At 39.2% G+C, this 19119-nt stretch overlaps 1 protein-coding gene across 17 annotated transcripts in view; it reads left to right on the plus strand.

The window, feature by feature from the left end:
* Positions 1-19119, plus strand: part of LOC309868924 (uncharacterized protein C12orf42) — a 151683-nt gene that overhangs the window by 81897 nt on the left and 50667 nt on the right. For 5 of the 17 annotated variants that reach the window (XM_082739114.1, XM_082739111.1, XM_082739112.1 and 2 more), the window contains one exon: positions 3567-3605. The exons of 3 other annotated variants lie outside the window; for them this stretch is intronic. In XM_082739114.1, the coding sequence (XP_082595240.1) occupies positions 3567-3605 (39 nt within the window). 9 more of the 17 variants (XM_082739107.1, XM_082739110.1, XM_082739116.1 and 6 more) reach the window with 7 other exon arrangements.

The raw sequence follows: 19119 nt of genomic DNA on the forward strand, positions 1-19119 counted from the left end.
TGATCCTCATCTTCTTCCATCAGGTTCTGTGTCACCCTTTCTCCTACTTCTGCTGTTCCCATTTGACTTCTCTCTCTCTCTCTTTAATGTTCAATTAGCCAACATATAGTACATCATTAGTTTTTGATGTAGTGTTCAATAACCCAATGTATCCAAGGCTGGAGAGCTCATTGTTAGTGCCTGAGACAGCAGTGGAGCTATGCTGACCAGTCTTTTTTTTTTTTTTTTTTTTTTTTTTGACAGACAGAGATTACAGGTAGGCAGAAGCAGGCAGAGGGAGAGAGGAAGGGAAGCAGGCTCCCCGCTGAGCAGAGAGCCCGATGTGGGGCTTGATCCCAGGACACTGAGACCATGACTTAAGCTGAAGGCAGAGGCTTAACCCACTGAGCCACCCAGGCGCCCCTATGTTGACCAGTCTTAATGAACCTTTTGCTTCAGGATGATGTCAGAGTAAGCACTGTTGTAACACAAGTAGCCTGAGAATAGACTTCATAGAATAAATTCTGGACATGCCAGGGGAAAATGATTTGAGCTAAAGATTAGAAGTTTGAGATCTAAAACCAAATCAAGTTATGAAGATGAATAAAATTGATAATCTTACATATATTTAAGTTTGGGGTAGAGAAAGCCATTTGGACAGTTATTTGAATTTCTGTGTGACTCATTTTCCTCCTCTGTAAAATGGGGAGAGGAAAGTACTGATTTTATTGGGTTACCATCTGATGAATTCACAGGTCTGAAGTGTTTATAACAATGCCTGGTCTATACATAGTGCTCAAGGGTTTGTTGTTACTGCTATATGATGAATAGCAGATTAATAACAAAAGTTATTCCTAAAAGAATAAAAAATCTAGAGTTAAGGACAATCATGCCATCTTTCCCTTCTAAAAACAGGTGCTTCTCTATGTTTTTTTGGGAGGATCTCAACACTCTTATTTTAGAAATATCACAACTTCAGTTTCTTTTCCTCCTTCTAATTAGATCTGCTATTATATATCAAACTTCTAACCCCTAGTTCAAAATAACTTTTCCCCTCTGAATTCCCAAAATTTATTCTTCATGATATATACTCAAGTTGCTTGTTTGCATTAGTACAGCAGTGCTCACTCTGACACCATTATCTTTGCCAAGAAGTGCTTTTCAATCTTCAGATTTTCGATAATGTTTGGTGGGAAGCATTGCATTTATTTTCAACAGCACAGGATTAAGAAATAATACTTTATGAAAGAAAAAATACCTTATTGTAGAAGCTTAGCATCTGTTTTTGCAATGACCTCAATAGGTAACTCTGAATCCCCTTTGGTAAATTTCCTATTAGAATTCTGGCTGGTCTACTTCTTATTTGTTAGAAATAACTTTCACCAGAGGAAATTGGGCAGAAAACCTTGCCAGCATATTTAACTTCTTGTTCTTTAAGAAATTATACTTTGATTTTAGAGGTTTGACTTTGCTAGATAATGAAATTATCATGGTGGAACAAGCCATAGAAATAATAAATACAGTAATTCTTCTTTGCCTATTGTGTGTCTTTGCTATTCATAAATTTTAGGGCCTTAGATATTAGATACACTTACGTAAGGCCTCACGAACGGTAATTATCTTTTGGCCAAAGAAAAAGCCCAAACGAATGCTAAGCTGCATTATCGCTTGGCTTCTGACATGAGCTGATAATCAGATTTTCTTGCTTAAATCCATGGTGCTCGAACAATGCTACCCACTGTCTGTGCTTCCCGATATTACCCTTAATTAGAAAGAACAGAAACACAAATCTGAATTATTTCAAAATCTGGTTTCCATGGTCAGTGGTTTGAAGGGCTTAACTTTATTATAAATAAACCTGGCTTTATTGGCTAATGAAATCTGAAATGTGAAGCCTGGGATAGAGGGAGTGTAATACTCTGATGTTTACACATCAAAATATCCAGTGTGGGCAAAGTGTTTTGTAATAAATCTTTGGATAATTGAATTATGATTCCTTTGTCCAAGTACAATCTGAACCTCAACACTAAGGAGAACCTGAAAGGAACTTCAGTTTATGTTTTCTTTAGAAGTAACACCTTTACATTTAGTAATATATGTACCCACAGCTGTCAAGGAGGTGTTGACCTTTTTATTTATTCTCTTTCACTTTAGTATTTTTTTTTCTTTTTGCAAATTTGGTCCATAGTTATAAGGGTGTGATGGTCTGGATGTATTAATTTTAAATATTCACATTGGGCTCTCTTTGCTACATAGAATTGTGCGTGGACTAGCTTCTGAGCAAAACAGATGATAGAATAAGACATCAGCTGTACTTTTGTTTATGCACTTGTTAAAAGAAGGCGAACAGTAGGCAAGGATGCCTGACCCATTTGAAGGGCTAATTAGTAACTAAGTGGAGATGATAACTTTGTTCTTTTCCTGGAAAACAACATCAAGATGCTAATTCCTAGAACTGCTTGTAATGTACATTGCATGTAAGGATCTCAGATGCTATTGACAAATGTACATATACACATGTATACATCACACAAGTCTATTTATACATATGTCCTATATTATAAATAGTATATCTTTATATATATGTTGCTTCTATGCAGATGGTGGGGGCCTAAGTATCGGTGTGTTTGTAAACTGTGGCCCTAATTCCTTTTATTCTTTGTTTAATGGTATTTTTTATAAGGCCCTATCTTTTCTTCTTTGTGAATATTATCTTTTTCCTTTCAACCCTCATTAATATTTTCTCTGTGCTAGGCACTTTGCGACTGCTTTCTCACTTAAACATTCAGGGCAACGGGAATTACTCTTCAATCTGTTTTCCAAATGAGGATATTGAAACTTAGAGAGCTAGAATAATTTTCCTAGGATCACGTATCTGGTAAGGGGTGGAGGCAGACTTTCAGTGCAGGTATTATCAATTCCAAATTCCACGATCTTGAGTACTGGTTGAACTGTCCCATCAAAATGTATGTTAGCTTCTTTTAGTTTATTTCCTTTGTCTTCTTTGCAGTTCTGTCTCATTGGCTGGGATAGATAGGACTCTTTCTCCAGTGTTCAGGGACCTAGTTGGATGTGTCTAGAGTTCAGGTTCCTGTACTTAAGAGTCATCGTGGAGCTCGGTACTTGTGGAGATATTGGGGTCTTTACTACTTCCAGGGATAGCAATCATAGAGAAGCCTTTAGAGCCTCTGGTGTTCCTGGTAAGAAGTATCAGAAAGATACCATTTAGGGGCGCCTGGGTGGCTCAGTGGGTTAAAGCCTCTGCCTTCAGCTCAGGTCATGATCCCAGAGTCCTGGGATAGAGCCCCACATTGGGCTCTCTGCTCAGCGGGGAGCCTGTTTCCCCCGTTCTCTCTGCCTGCCTCTCGGCCTACTTGTGATCTCTGTCTGTCAAATAAATAAATAAAATCTTTAAAAAAAAGAAAATAGAAAGAAAGATACCATTTAGATCAGCTGGAAGGATACTCTGGGACCAAGACATGGGGGGTGAAACATCATCTAACCTAGACAATATAGAAGAGTGAGCAGTGAGTCGTAGCTGGTTAAACATGGTAGACTGATGACATCTCTCCTCTCCCTTTCCCCAGACCCTTCAGATTCAACAACAGAACAAAGCCTCCCAAGTGGTATGTTGCAAATGGGTCACAGGTAGGCTGAGATATTAATCGATTTAGTCCTCTCGGTAGTGTTGTGAAGGGTAGGATAGCAGGTAAAGTCAGACCAGTTGCCTTGGCCTTGAATAGTCTTATCCATTTACCCCATTGCTCCCTACAAATGTTATGTATTTTTTGTCTCATGTGATTTTGAAAATGATTGGGAAGCACTGCTTTAAGACAAAATGCATTCACCCACAAGGTTAAAAAAAAAAAAAAAAAGAGAGGAGATAACATTGAGTGAGCAATTTCAACAGTTCTTTTGAAAGCTGTCAAATTGGTTAAAATGTGGTCACTGACCTAACAGAAGGAGTGATTCCCAACACAAGTCTACACAGGGATGCTACAAGGAGAAGTGAATCAATTCATTCTACTCCCAAGAAACCTGGAACTTGAAGGTTTTTCATAACAGGCACAGGGCCTAAAATAAAGGGCCAGCGATAGTTTGGTTCAGAGCTCCATTTTTCCTTGGCTCACCCTGTAGAGTCAAGACAAGGATTTATTGTCTGGCAAAATTAAACTAGAGAGGCTGTCAACACAGGGTCACTGGACTCAGAGATGATGTGGAATCTCCAAACAGGGGTTTCTTGAAATTTTAGGTGGTAGTCTTGTGGGAACTTCAGACCCTTTTCCCTGTTCTATTCCCAGAATTTTGTCAGCCAGGTAAGTATTTCCTGGGCTGGTATTTGGAGCATTCTTCTGCAGAGAAGGCAGAGAAAAGCCCTTCACATTCTGACATTGAGGGATCTGTCATGGGAAAGGCAGGGTCACTGCGTGTTGCTACAATGAAGCCCAGTAGTCAACAAGCCTTGCTCTAGGGAACCCAGTTTGCAGGCTGCATTTTAGTGCCTTACTATTAAATATCAATGGGTAGCCAAGATTGCAAATAATTTTTTTATGATTTTTAATTTTCAGAAGAATCTTTCTGCTGATGCAAATGTTTCTCAAGCTGTTAAGAGTATTTTTATAGACAGTGACAACATTGGGATACATTTATGATAAATTGTTTTGAAATGTAAATTTTAGTACATCTAGAGTTGAAGATTTTTGCAGGCAATATTTTAAAAAATATTTAACTCTTCATACACATTTGTTTTGTGTAAATCTGAATTTAATTTTGAACTTAAATTTATACAACAGTATTTCCATGTTTCCTCTGATATTTCTGTCACTTGTGGAGGTCTTACAAGAAACCGAAGGTGGCTTAATCATTTTCATATAATTCAAAACATTTGTTATGCAATTTCAGGAAGATCATCCTAACTCAGTGCAATTAGGGAGGTTGGTTTTAGCTCCTTACTCTGTGGCTTACTACATATGTTAACAAAAGCAGAATACCTCTTTCTTTTAGTTGTGTTTGTAGCAAGTATCATATTTTTCATTTCGAGGATAAGGAAAGTACCTAGGATTTTCAGACTTAGCTAATTGGAGAATGATGCCAACTAAGGCAAAGTGGGCATCATCTTTTCCAGTATCAGTACCATCTTTATCAGAATTAATCAGTTTAACCCAGAGTGAAAGAAACCATTCCATGACCGCAGACTGCATTTTAAATCCTCATGTCACTAATACATGTCCCCGGGCACCAGTCAGAGCAGGAAGAGGTTTTAGTTCACCCAACTCAAGTCGTTTTATCCAAAAAGCAATTCAAAGGCAACTTGTGCTTGCCACGTTGGTAAGGTGCCACGTCGGTGAGGTGACTGTGGCAACCCCAGACTCTGTACTCTCACCGTCAAACCTTGAACCCGGAAGTCTCAACAAAAATCTCGTGATACTGGTTCTGAATCTCAATCCCTGTAGCCAACAGAATGTAATGCACTGTTGTGCTCGGATGTGGGCATTTGCTTTATCCCTGAAGTCTGGGAGTCTGGGGGGAGACACACATGTAAATCAAAGGCATCATGATTTGGAGTCACATAGATGTCTAAATACTTGGTCCTGGAAGTAGAATCAAAGAATATAGGGGCTGAAAAGGCACACAACCCTTCCCCAGTGGTGGTGGTCATAGAGGCTGTAACCCTTTTTTTTGGAGGAGACATCTGCTTTGGGTTAGAGAAAGGACTGAAGCTTTCCACATAGACCATTTTTGTCCCTGCACTCATTTGCCACCTGCACTGGACGGTCACCATGCCTGGCTGCATTTCTTTTCACACTAATGTTCAGTGGGAAGAGATTAAGAGCAAAGATCAAGATCACACAGGGCATGATCCTACTTCACCAAATAGTGGGTAATGCTTCATGTAGAAGAAATGATCGTTTTATTCCATATTTATGTTCAGACCCTGGGGGTGATCTTCTAAGTGGCTGCCTTCAATCACAATTTGAATTTCCTGTTGCTGAAATCCCACCCTTATTTCTTGTTGTGGGTCTTCAGGGTCGGTTAAAGAATGATTCTGGATTTTCCCAAGTCAAATTGAAGAACTCTCTGTCAAAGAATAAGTTTCGTGAGGAAATCCAAACCGTTCTTTCTGGACTGCAGAGGTGATCTATTTTCATTATCCCATGGGGACCGTGTTCAGTCAGAGAAGCTCCAATTTCTGTCCTTCTCTTCTTATGTCCCCTCATTACAATTGCTGCTAGGTATCCTGAAGCTGGTGCTTCCCCTGCAGATTGCCAAGAGAGAAAGAAAATACACCGTCATTGGCTACTGTACTTAGAATGGTTCCTAAACCCAAGCAAGAAAGCCACGGTGATGTTGGCAAGCAAACAATTGAAAAGTACAGGTGCTGGCCGTATGCACAGCCCTAAAATCAACATGACTTAGGAGGAGAGGAGGTTGGAGAACAAAGAAAGGTGCTTTTCATTCAGAGAAATTTATTTCTTTTAAATATTTGCAATCTGCAGCCGATCGCATAGGAGGCCACTTGGCATTATTTCCCCACAAAAGGGAGGGCTGGGTGGTAATGAGGAGATGCTTGAGTGGCCTGTGGCGTGAGGTGCGCCATCCGTCAAGAAGATCAATATTGACTGTTCTTGTATCTTTGTGACGAAAGTTTGCTCTTCTTAAACAAAACAAAACAAAAAAATGGTGGGGGTTGTGCTTTAATATATAGAGCGTGGATTTGACTTCAGGCAGTAAATCAACTGCGAACAGTGAGGACTGCACAGACAGGACTAAGTCCCCCCTTCCCCTGCCCAATGATAACATGTTCAGTGTTTTAAGGAGTAAAATATATCCTTAAAAAAATTTAAGGAGTAAAATATATAAGGAGTAAAATATAAAATATAAGGAGTAAAATATATGACTCTGACCATCTTTTCTCCATCCATTCTTTTTCACTTCAGTTAAATCATACCTTGAAGATACCGTATGAAAGTCATGCTGTACAAAATGTGTTTTAAACTACACACTGAAGTGGTTCACTTTGACTCCGCCTATATCAACAAAGCAGCATGTCTTATGTAGCAGAGAGTGTGCTAGGCACTGGAGAGACCAAGATGAAGAAGACAGTTGCTTTTTTGTGCCTCAGTTTCCCCAGTTTGTCAAGCTTAGATCACAGCAAGAATTCTGGTTATGACCAGCCTCCTATACCATGGCAAATGATTTATTCTTTAGATCAAAGTGTCATCTACATCTTTGACATGCATTCAAATCAGCTGAGGACTCTGTTAAAATTTGAGTAGGACTGACTAAAGCCAGGCCACAGAATCTCCATTTCTAACCAACTCCCCAATCGTAGTCTATGGATTTACTTTGAATAAGAAACATTTACATATTACTTTTATCACTCATGTGTATGATGCTTATGAACTGTGCCCATTCCTGGGCCCCCCTCTCAAATTTTTGAGTCAAAAATCTTCATTTTAACATGTTCCCCAGGTGATTTCTATGCACAATAAAGTTTGAGAGCCATCAATTAGTCGATGGGAAACCATTGAACAGTTAAGAAGGTGAATGTTATTGTCTATTATTGTATTTATTCTATTGGATTTTAGGAAGAGAAGGTGAAAAGGGAATTCCACTGAGGTGAATGGTGGGAACTGTAGCAGGGGATGAGTCTGAAGGACATTGAGATGGGGGGGCTGACAGGATTTGGTTATGAGTGGATCTGGGGGTGAAGAAGGTAGGAGGAGGCCAGGGTGTCTTTCCAGGTTCTGGTTTGGATGTCTGGAATCCTGGTTGTGCCAATGATATGGGGAAGCAGGACCGTGTGGGGTTAAGAACACAGAGTCGGGAGTGGGGAAGAGTAGATTTGAGACCCATCTTCAGCGCTGACTTATTTACATAGCCTTGGTACGTTAATTTTTTGTCAACAGAACATGGTTGATGGTTTTTATGAGGTAATATTAGCCCCCTTTTGCAGAGGTAGACACTGAGGAGTAAAGGGTAAATTGTCCAGCTCCTATGTGTGGAGAGGAGTGGGGGTGGGTTTTCCACATATAGCCTTCCTTGTTGGATAGTCCCTGCTCTGAACCTTTAGCTCCAAGGTTTCTCCAAGGGCAGATGGGCTGGGGTAGTTAGCGGCATTCACTTAGCCACTCAAAGTTTTCTCTCACTTCATGTTCTCTCAAGGTCTCTTACTGTCACCTCTGAGCCACCTCCTCCCTTTAAAGTGTAGCAAGCCCCTCCCTTTCACTTCTCTTCGCTCATCTGAGATATTTTCAAAAAGAGTTTACTTAAGATGGAACAAATACCTCTAGAGATAAAGCAAAGGCTGGCAGCAGTGGAGACTTCCAAGTACAGGTGTCTGACCTTGACTCAGTTTATCTCCCACATCCTGTTGCTGGTGCAGCTGGCCTGAGGCACTGGGTTCCTGGCTCTCATTCCACCTTTTAACATATTGTGTGTCCTCTTAAGTTTCATCCCAGTAGGTCTGTCCTGCCTCCTTGGTCTGTAGTCATGGCCAAGGAAGAGTTCCTCCTCTGTTCCGTCTTAAGACCCTCCCTCTCCGCTTCAAGTTTCTGGCTTGAGAAGCAAGCCTTTTCCACAGGGAATGGCTGGAGCTGGGGGAATATGGCTGTGGGATGAAAATCTCAGCCTTCAGGAAAGATCCCATTCCTCATGCAAGGGTTGTTTGGTCTTATAGACCCAGTGAACTAACACCACCTTAAACATATATTGATCCAAACAGTAATATCCAATCATATCCAAACAATCAACATTATGCACAAATGCTAGTGGGCAGTTGGTGCTGATTACATGTTTGTTGAATTGTTTAATTTCAAATTGAATCAGGCCATCCTAATTTATGACCTTGCTCCTATTAATTATCCAATATCTTTGCATCTTTCTTCTCTTTATTTTCCCCTTTTATTTTTTATTTATTATTTCAAGGAGACAAAGCTCAACTTCAAAGCTTGCCCTGCTTCAATCTTCTGGCATCCTTCTCTATGCCCTATGTTTCCAGTAACTGTACTCAGAATTACCCACATCAGGATATCACATGGCTATGACATCTCTGCTTTCAAATCTTTGCTTTAAAGTTACCCAGTCCAAGAAGGCATCTCTTATTTATGTATATAAATTGGTACATTATCCTCAACATTTTCAATTCCCCTTATCTTGTCTTATTTTTCTTTTTAGGAGTAAAAAAATTGCCACCTGATATATTATAGATGTATTTATTTATTTTTATGTCACCTTCACTTAACATGTCAATTTCATAAGGACAGAGATTTCATCTGTTATATCCCCAGTTTCTGGAACAACATCCAGCATATAGTGTAACTCAATAAAAATTTGTTGAATGAACAGATAAATAAGCTAATTAGCCCCTTTAATGAAATATATGGGAAGGATGTGCATATGTAGGTACCTGGAGTCAATTGCAGTTACTATCAGGATTATCTTATTTAAAAAATAAGGAATATTTTAAAATAATATTTCATTTATGGAAGTAAGCATGACAGGTGGCATGGATTATTTTTGGAACCATAGACCAATTTTATTTTGTGTATTTTTCCCTTTACCTTATAGCCCAGCCCTCTTCATGAAAGAGCTGCCTTACCTTGCTCCAGATTCACTGGTCACATGAAGAATTTTTCTGAATCTCTTAAACTTAGAAGTTTATGTTTTCTACATTTTCCAGGTAAATTAAGAAATAATGTCAAGAAAGACCAGAGTTTCTAAAGAAGCTCTAAAATATGTACAGGTAAAAGAATAAAGACTTTATTGAAGAACACTTGAAATATGTTACAAAGTAGCAACAGTAAAGATTTCATTGGCTTGTGAAGTTGGTAAATCCATGGGACAGACTGGCTCAGAGCATGGCTGGATCCACTGTTCACTGATATTATCATGATTTTCTTTTTCTTTTTAAAAAAATGTCCATATTGATAAAATTCTCATTTTGAGAATGCTAATGGATAGCAGTAATGGATCTTGTCAGCTACAGGTTTATATGATTCTTAGAACTTGTCAGTTCAAAAATAGAGAAATCCTCTTTTGCTCGGCATCTTTAACAGTCCCCACCTCCTATCCATTGACTCTGCTTGGTCAGATCTGAGTCTCCTGTTCATTCCTGGAACAATCAGGGCGTGTGGGAGAATAGAGCACAGCAGTCAACGTTTGCTACCCCAGCATTTAACTCTGACAGCTGCATTTAAATTACACAAAATCGTGTGTGTGTGTGTGTGTGTGTGTGTGTGAGGGGTAGGGGGAAGGAGAAGGGGAAGCATAGTTTCCCAAAATAAATTGATACAGGACAAGCAAAAAGTATTATTTTGTGTCAAACCAAAATAATAAGTGGTTGCATTAATTACATTCTATACAGTGCTGTCACAATAAACTATTATGAAAATTTTGTACCATTTCACTAACTTGAAAAGATAAATGAATTTATATGTCTTAACTAAGAGAAAAAAAGTTTTTAAGGCGATTGATAAAGCTGATAACTGCTACACTCTCATTTGGAGAATGTCTTATTTTAGAATGTATTTATTTATTTACTTATATTTATTTAGCAATCAAGTTTGTTGCATATATATAGATATCAGGACTGTTTGAAAGGTTTTGTTGATTTTATATTTCCAAAGTTCTGGAGTAATGTGGTTTAAATGGGATCCTGTCACCCTGTGATCTCCACATAAACTCTTCTTTTTCTTCTTCTTCATCTTTTTTTTTTTTTTTTTTTTTTAACAGAAGTTAGGAAACCATGTTTGTGTTGGTGGGGTGGTGGTGGTGGTGGTAGTGGAATTCATTCATATGGCTCAAAAGAGGTTTATAGTGAAAAGTCTTGTTCCCACCCTTGCTTCAATCTGCCTCATTCCCCCTCCCCCATAGGAAGCTGCATTTTCTGGTTTCTTGGCAATCCATCCACATTTTCTCTAAGCAAATAAAAGTGTGTCTGTGAGCAAATAGAAGTGTGTGGATTAGTAGCAACATTCTGGACTTTGCTGTCTTATTGAACACGTTAACTTGGGGCTCTATACACAGTAGTACACTGAGAGTTTCCTCTTCCATTTTTCTTGCAACTTCAGAGTAACATATTGTATGAATATACTTTAGCTGGTTTTCTTTGATAGACCCTACTGATTCTCCCTCCCCTGCCAAAAACCTCAATGAAATAATTAGGATTTCTCAGCCTTGATGGCTTGTATTAAAAATTACTGAAAATTTTGATCCAGTCCACTTTTGTTAGTTTTACAGAGAAAGAGTAATTTAGGATTCGTTTCAGCCAGCTAATGTAATTCAATGCCAACCCCTTAATTCTTTTTGAAATACAATGGAAGAATGGAAAGTAATTGCCACTATCAGTATCGCAAAAATGTGTGGCTTCAAGAGTCAGTATACTAGGATCTGATGGTTGAGAGAATGGGTATAACTTTGAGAAGTGTCATGGTTAAAACAACTACATGGCTTGCTCTGATAGCTCTAAATTCCTTGCCATGCTGATATTCATCTTAAATTTGGGGACATGAAGTCTTTAAGCATGCTAGAATTGAGGGGGAACCAAGGAATTGGGATATGAAGAGAGCAGAGACTTTTCCAGAGATGAGGGTCTCACCTGGCCATAGGCAGGACAAATGAGCAGCAGTATCTTGGTTCTGGGAGCCATATCTTGACAAGGGCAGAACCCTATAAATAGCAAGGGGAGCAATTAAGGTTAGACACCTAGGAGCAGAGGAGCGTCGAGCTAGTTTGGTTTGGTTGCTTGGCAATGGAGAATGATTACTTATTTACTTATTTATTTTTAAGCAAGGAAGTAATGTAATTTGATTTTACCTAGATTTGTGTATTTACCAAGATTTGTATATTTCATGTGTTCAGAAAAGAAAAAAAAAAGAGATCAGTGTGACTAGAATATAGTTAATAAACAAGAGAGCTGTATAAATTGAGATTAGACTCAAACAAGGTCCATATTGTAAAAAGCATTTTTAGGTGACCATCAGGAGTTTTGGATTTTATTCTAAATACAGTGGGAGGCCATAGAAGATTTTAAGTGGAGATATACCATCTTCTGGTACATGTTTTAAAATGATCCCAATGTGGTTGTTTGGACAATAATTATAAAGAGGACAAGTGAGGAATCAGGGAGACCAATGAGGGGACCACAGTAAAAGTCCCAAGTGAAAGATGAAGGGGAAGCAGATAGCCATCATGGCAGTGAAGATGGGAATAGATGGATGTTGGAAATAAATTGTAGACAGATAAAGCGAGTAAGACTGTGGATGGTTAGGAAATGGGAATAAGGGACAGGTAGGAATCCAGAACGATTCTCATTTCTTTGGCTTGAACCAACTCGACAATGGTACTGTCACTTACTGGGCTGGAGAATTACTGAGTGAGGACCTGTTTTAGGGAGAAAAGTAAGAAGTAGAATAAGACCTTAATTCTATCATACTCAGTCACAAAGTTTGGGAGCTTTTGGAGATTGCTGTCTTAATCAGTCTAGAGCAATTACTTTCACCCTTGAAATGGCTTCTCCATGCTGCCTCTCGAACCACTGCTTCTTGAATAACATCAGTGATCTCACATGCCTGGGATTTTTCAAGTTTCTCTTCTGATGACATGACTAAGGAAAATTGACAAAATTACAAAAGGACCATAGTAATTCATTTCACCCCCAAATGTCTCTTTGAAATGTGTTTTTTTCAATTCTCCAATGAAGAGGTAGAATTCATTTCTTTATGCTTTGAATCTGTAGTTGGCTATGTGACTTGTTTTGGCCAATAGGACCTTAAAAAAATATGGCATGAATAGAAAATTGGAAAGTGTTTGTATATTGAGGCTTGCCTCTCTCACTGCAGGAAACTCTTCCATCATTCCATGAATGAGTTCAGACTATCTTACTGGATGATGAGAAACTTGAGATTGTCACCCCAGTTAACATTATGAGTGGAACTTTAATTTTCCTCTCCTAGGTGTGATCATGAGGTCAGGTCCAGACCCAGGATGATGGCAACGGCCAAAGAAGGATCTTTTGGAGTCCTGATTGGCGTGAGAAACTGGGACCTTCCTTCAGCAGACAGGTGGACCACACTGAGGACCACAGGGGAGGGAGGGAAAACTGGATGGGAAGAAATCAGAGAAGGAGACAAACCATGAGAGACTCTGGACTCCAGGAAACAAATTGAGGGTTACAGAAGTGAGGGTGATGGGGTAACCAGGTGATGGGTATTAAGAAGGACATGTGCTGGGATGAGCACTGGTGTTATATGCAACTAATGAATCATTAAACACTAAACAAACATTTATGATGTACAATATGTTGGCTAACTGAACATAATAAAAAAATAAAAGCAACAAACACATTACTTAAATAATGAGAAGGAAGTAAGAGTGCTTGTTTTGCTTTACATGAACCAAATCCAAGTGGTGTGAAGAGAAGAGAAAAAGGAAGCTAAACCCATTTTCTTATCAGCTGAGCAGAAGTGAGCAAAGGCTATAGTTCTGTCTAATGGACCTGAACAGACACAGACATTCAAGTGGGCTTATTTATAGATGTTTCCTTTGTGACTTAGAATAAAGCTCTGAACTGGGGGAAATGTTCTTTTCAGAACTGAGAGCTAAGCACTTCCCATGTCCCTAGGTGTGCTTTGGGAAGGTTTCTGTGCTTACTACCCCATAATATCCTTCTGTTTGTGTTAATATCAGCCTCAACACAACACATTGTCTGGAAAAGTCTCACCAAGATTGGAGACTCCTGTATTACAGACCACAAGGGCTTCCTGGAGAAGACTCATTTCTCCTCTTCCCAGGTAGAATATGAAGAGAGGAAATGGCCTCAAAATGTCTTAGTTTTTTCAAACATATCTCCTGTCAGTTTGCAGAATCACATCATAGCCAACCCCAGGTGGATGAAACTGACTGGGTCTTGCAGAGACAGCTTCCTCTGTTTTCCTGAAACTCTCTTGCTCTTTCTTTGCCATAGTCAAAGACTCTCATTCTTTTTCTGCTAAAACTTGTGAGGAAACTCTTGGATTCTGAAAGGACTCTTTCACTTACCCTGGTGAAGAAATGCTGGCTCTCACTGGAACCTTAAATGCTCTGTACCTTTCTCACCACTTTCTTGCAAGAGCTCAGAGTGGGATTTGCCATCCACCCATTCCTTGCTGAAAACACTTCCCATGGGGGTTGACAGAAATCTGCATTTGGGGCAATTTCCAGTTGTTTGGCTTTTGAGGGGAAATAGTGCAAAAATAAACCCAAGGCTTTTCTTGGGAAATTTATGAAGCATCTTGTAGAAAGGGAGGGGGAGAAGGACATTTATCAAAGAGCCTGTGCTGCTGGTCCTCATATAAATGCTCTTTCTCCTTCGTTCCTACCAGACTCAAGAATACAACTCAAGCACAAAGCAGAGGAGGCACTGACAAGTGAATGCAATGGTGCTTTCTAACCTGTGTGGATTGAAACCACACAAATTTTGATTCTGTAAAGTCTTCCTTAGCATGCTGGATTAATCACATGGATTAATAAAACACAATTGCCTCCCCTTACTGGTGCCTCTTAGCTTTTGTACTTGCCTTCCCCCAACCCCCTTCATTTTTAAATTCTATGGAACTCTCAGGGAAAAAAAAGCATTTTCTGCGAGTATCCTGGCCATTGGTTCATTGGTTGAACCCGCCTGGGAGGATGGCTCTCCGAATTTTTCAGTGTGCAGACCTCTTCTCTGAGCTTGTATAGCAACCTCTGTCCTTTGGGGAGAACTCAGGGTGTCTTTTGAACCCCACACTTTGCAGAGTTTGTTGTGAGTGCAAATAGCACACTGCAATTATTTACATGTAAACACAAGCAAAGACTACTTTAAAGGGGTTTAGTACTTGGTGGAGGATATTAGTTAAGGGCTTGGTTAGGGATATATATGTTGGCCTCAACTCTATTCAGCCTGTTTAGCTTCCATGAACCCAAGCCTCCCTGTCTTCTGGGATAAGATCAGCCAGCCTATGTCTAATTCAACAGCAGCTAAACTTGACAAATGTGATTACCGTGTCAGGCATCATTTTACCACTTCATATTCACTTAATCCTTACAGAGACCTTAGGAGACATCATACTATCATTTCTATTTTCTGAAACTGGGACCAGAGATGTCCACTGTCTGACTCGAGGTCATACCACTGCTAAGTGGTAGAACTGAGACAAGGCAGATCCAGCATTCTCCCAAGTTGTGATCCTAACCATTGTACCTCCTTGCCTAAAGCCAGTTCCTTTCAACCTAGGTCAATGCTGTCTTCATCCAGTAGGTAGATTTCTAGGCTATGATTGAACTTTGATTTGAACTTCATGAACTTTGACTTTTTCAAAATGATAACATGACAGACAATTTTCTATTTCAGCCTCCAGCTCACAGTTATCATTCATTAGGGGGAAAACCCTGATGAAACCTCATAGGGAAAAGCAACAGAGAGGAAAAATGGATGGAGAATAGGGATCAGATAGTAATGTGAGAAAAAGCAATGTCTTGGAATGGATGGGCATTGATTTGGCACCTTGTGCTTATGCTTGAGTGCCATTATGATGTGGTGCAGGGGCTTGGTTTTACTCTTCAGGGTCTATCTCCTGTACAGTCCCCTCTTCCCTCACCTTCCCTCAGAGGGAGAATTCTTTCTTTTTCCTCAGTCCACTTGGTCTCTTCTTCAAATTTATCAGCAAAGATGAATTCTGCCTTCATCAATTAGCTCCTTGGCTTTTAATATCAGACCAGGCTAATGGTGAGTGAAGAAGCAGGAAAGTAGCAAGGACAAGAGAAGAAGAAAAATGATAATGTGAAGGGGAGGCAAGAGGAAAGGACAGGGAACCTGTGGTGCCAGCTGGTGTGATGGGGGGACGTTGGGGGTTTGGGAGTGGGGCAGCATGGTGGGGGAGATATGGGGACAGCTGCTATTTTTACAGGAGAGAGAATGAGGGGAGAAGAAGGGCAAGGAAGGAACAGAATGAGAGGGGGAGAGGGAGAAAATAAGGAAGAGTGGAAGAAAGAGGCTTTCAAGGAATTTGTTGTGCCTTATGCATCTAGACCTTCTTCAGTATCTCTGAACTAGACTGAAATTAAGATGGAAATTGATTTTCAAAAATCTTTAGACACCCGTTAAATTTATTTTATCTAGGCATATCTAGGCAAAAAGGGGCCACATATGGGATCCCCTCCTTAGGGTTTACCCATCTTAAAATCTCCAGGTTGTGAGCACATGCATCATCTTTTTTTTTTTTTTTTTGGTCTAACTTGAACCCCTTCGCTAGAATATGTGACCCATGACAGTTGTTTCTCTTTGCACATACACAGTGTAGCTATTTTATCTCTTCACTTTTGATTCAAAATAGTATTTTCTGAGTGCCTGCTCTGTGCAAATCAGTACCAAACAAGACGTAGTTCTTGGCATTTAGAACCGGCTTTTAGGAGAGGATGCAGAAAATAAGCCACTAAAATATATAAACAACATAATTACAGATTGTGCAAAAAAATAAAAAACCCATAGTAGAAGTAAACTTGGAACAATTCCCTGTAAAAGTGACAGTTAAATCTGGATCTGAAAAATAAGAAGGACCTAGTTACATGAAAAGCTCTGGGAAAAAAAGTACGCTATGAATTTTTAGGGAAAATGTCTTGAAAATATATTTTTAATTAGATTTCTTCACATATCTATTTTTTTAAAAAAATCAGAATCTTGAGGAAGATCAATAGAATTTATCAATATGAACAAAAGAAAGAAAAGAACATTCTAGTGGACATGTGGGACAATGACCAAATTGCTAACACTTTTATTGTTGGAGGCCCAGAAGGTGAGGAGGAAGAGTGAGAATGAAGAAGTATTTGGAGGAATAAAGGCTGGAAACATCCTAAATTTGGTGAAAAACATAAACCCACACATTTAAGAAACTGAGAGAATCCCAAATGGATTTAAAACATAAATCCACATTAAGATGTATCCAAATTAAACTTCTGAAAACTGAATATGAAATGAGTGTATTCTCTTACCCTTAAATCCCTGGTATACATTTTAAAAAGTGAAGATTTAATGTTTTAGGGGCAGGGAAAAAGTGATAACTGGTTGTATCAGCAGGACACAGCAAGAAATATTTGACACAGTTGAAAGGGTTTCACAGAAAGTAAGTTAAAGTCTTGCCTATCTTGAAAGGAATGACATATTTATCTTTTCTTCTGAGGGAAGATTTTAATCTCTGTGTACCTTTTCCTCCCACTGTAACATGCAGATAATAATATGGTCTTACTTTAGGAGCTACCTTTAATATTTTATAAAATACTATCCCAACTGTAGTTCTATGATGAAAAATTTATACAAAAGGTGTATTTTGACTTTTCCTTCATAAACAAGGAATTTAGCAAACTATGCTTACTCCCAGTACCTCTTAACTTCCTGGTCTTTAGTTATAGAACGTGGAATACTATTTTTAGTAAATCTTTGATTTAATTAATTATGAATACATTAATTTTAATTCAATTACATATCCTCTTGTATCTGAATCATATTATTTACCACAATTCTTTAAAACCAGTCTATAAGGGGCCTGGGTGGCTCCGTGGGTTAAAGCCTCTGCCTTCGTCTCAGGTCATGATCCCAGGGTCCTGGGATTGAGCCCCGCATTGGACTCTCTGCTCATCGGGGAGCCTGCTTCCTCCTCTCTCTCTCTCTGTCTGCCTCTCTGCCTACTTGTGATCTCATTCTGTCAAATAAATAAATAAAAATCTTTAAAAAAATAAAAAAAATAAAACCAGTCTTGTATATGCTTACATTTTTTTTCTATATTCACCCTCAGCTTTCTGCTCTTTCATTTTTGATTTTTACTCTTGATTAATTTTTCAGCTTATTAGGGACATTTTTAAGTAAAATTGTATTTTATTTTATTTTTTAAAAAGATTTCATTTTTTGACTGAGAGCGAGAGAGAACATACAAGCAGGGGGAATGGGAGAAAGAAGCAAGCTTCACACTGAGCAGGGAACCTGATGCCAGGCTCAATCTGAGGACACTAGGATCATGACCTGAGCTGATGGCAGATGACCTGAGCTATAGGCAAACACTTAATGACTGAGCCACCCAGGTGCCCCTGAAGGAAAATTTTAAAGGAGCATGTTTACTTGGTTTGCTGTTTTTTATTCTGGGTGAGCTTCTCATTTGTCCTGCACATCAGTATTCTTTTAAATCCAACCAGCAAAAAGCCTGCCAAGTCTAGTGTGTGTGTGGGGGGGCTCTAATCTTGAACTAGTCCCCCCATGCTAGTAAGACAGCCTCATCTTCCAGAAGAAAAGTGTGTGGACATCTTCATTAGTAGTGTATGTGTGTGTGGACATCTTCATTAGCAAACTCTTCTCAGAAGCCCCCAGAAGACTTGTCTATAAGTCTCATTATGTTTAACTAAGTCATGTGTCTTCTACTTGACCAATTACACTGAATGGAATGATATTACCATAGGGATTTTCCCCTGAGCTGCGAAGAGGGCTACTTCTTGAAGGTGTGGATACCTGAATGAAAGGTGACCTCTCTTTGTAGAGAATACAGTTTCTTCTGCACCAATAGTGTCTGCTGCATCTTCCTTCTGATTTTTTTTTTTTTGTAATGTTGGTTACTCCATTTAGTCATCCAAAGAAGATCTTGATTTTTCTATCAGACATTTAATTTATTTGGGATTGTTTCTCATCTTACCCTGCTTTGTCTTCTCTCTGCTTACTGTTGTTTTGCCGGTCATCCTGGTGTCTGTACCTGTTCTGTAAGGCTATATCTTCTTTCCATTAAGGATGCCAAGCTCTGTTTTGTTTGTTTGTTTGCTTGTTCCTAATGCAAAAATCATTTCATCCTTCTCCATCAGCCACTTTTACTCTCCTTTTGGATTCTAAGCTCCTCAAAAATCTCTTTTACTATCCAGAGCAAGAGTACATCCCTTCCTATTCATTCCCTACCCTGAGCCCCAGACCATCTAAGCATCTTGGCAGCTGGATTTACCATCTTGTCTTTCATCATAGAAGTGGATAAAATACACGAGTCTTCTAGCCAGCCCTGGAAGTCTGCTTCTGTGCAGCTGTCCTTACATTCTTACGAAACTCTTCACATCATTTCTCTCTTACTCAAAATCTTTCAGTGGCTTCTGATCACA

Source organism: Mustela nivalis (genome assembly GCF_964662115.1).
Source record: "Mustela nivalis genome assembly, chromosome: 7".
NCBI lineage: Eukaryota > Metazoa > Chordata > Mammalia > Carnivora > Mustelidae > Mustela > Mustela nivalis.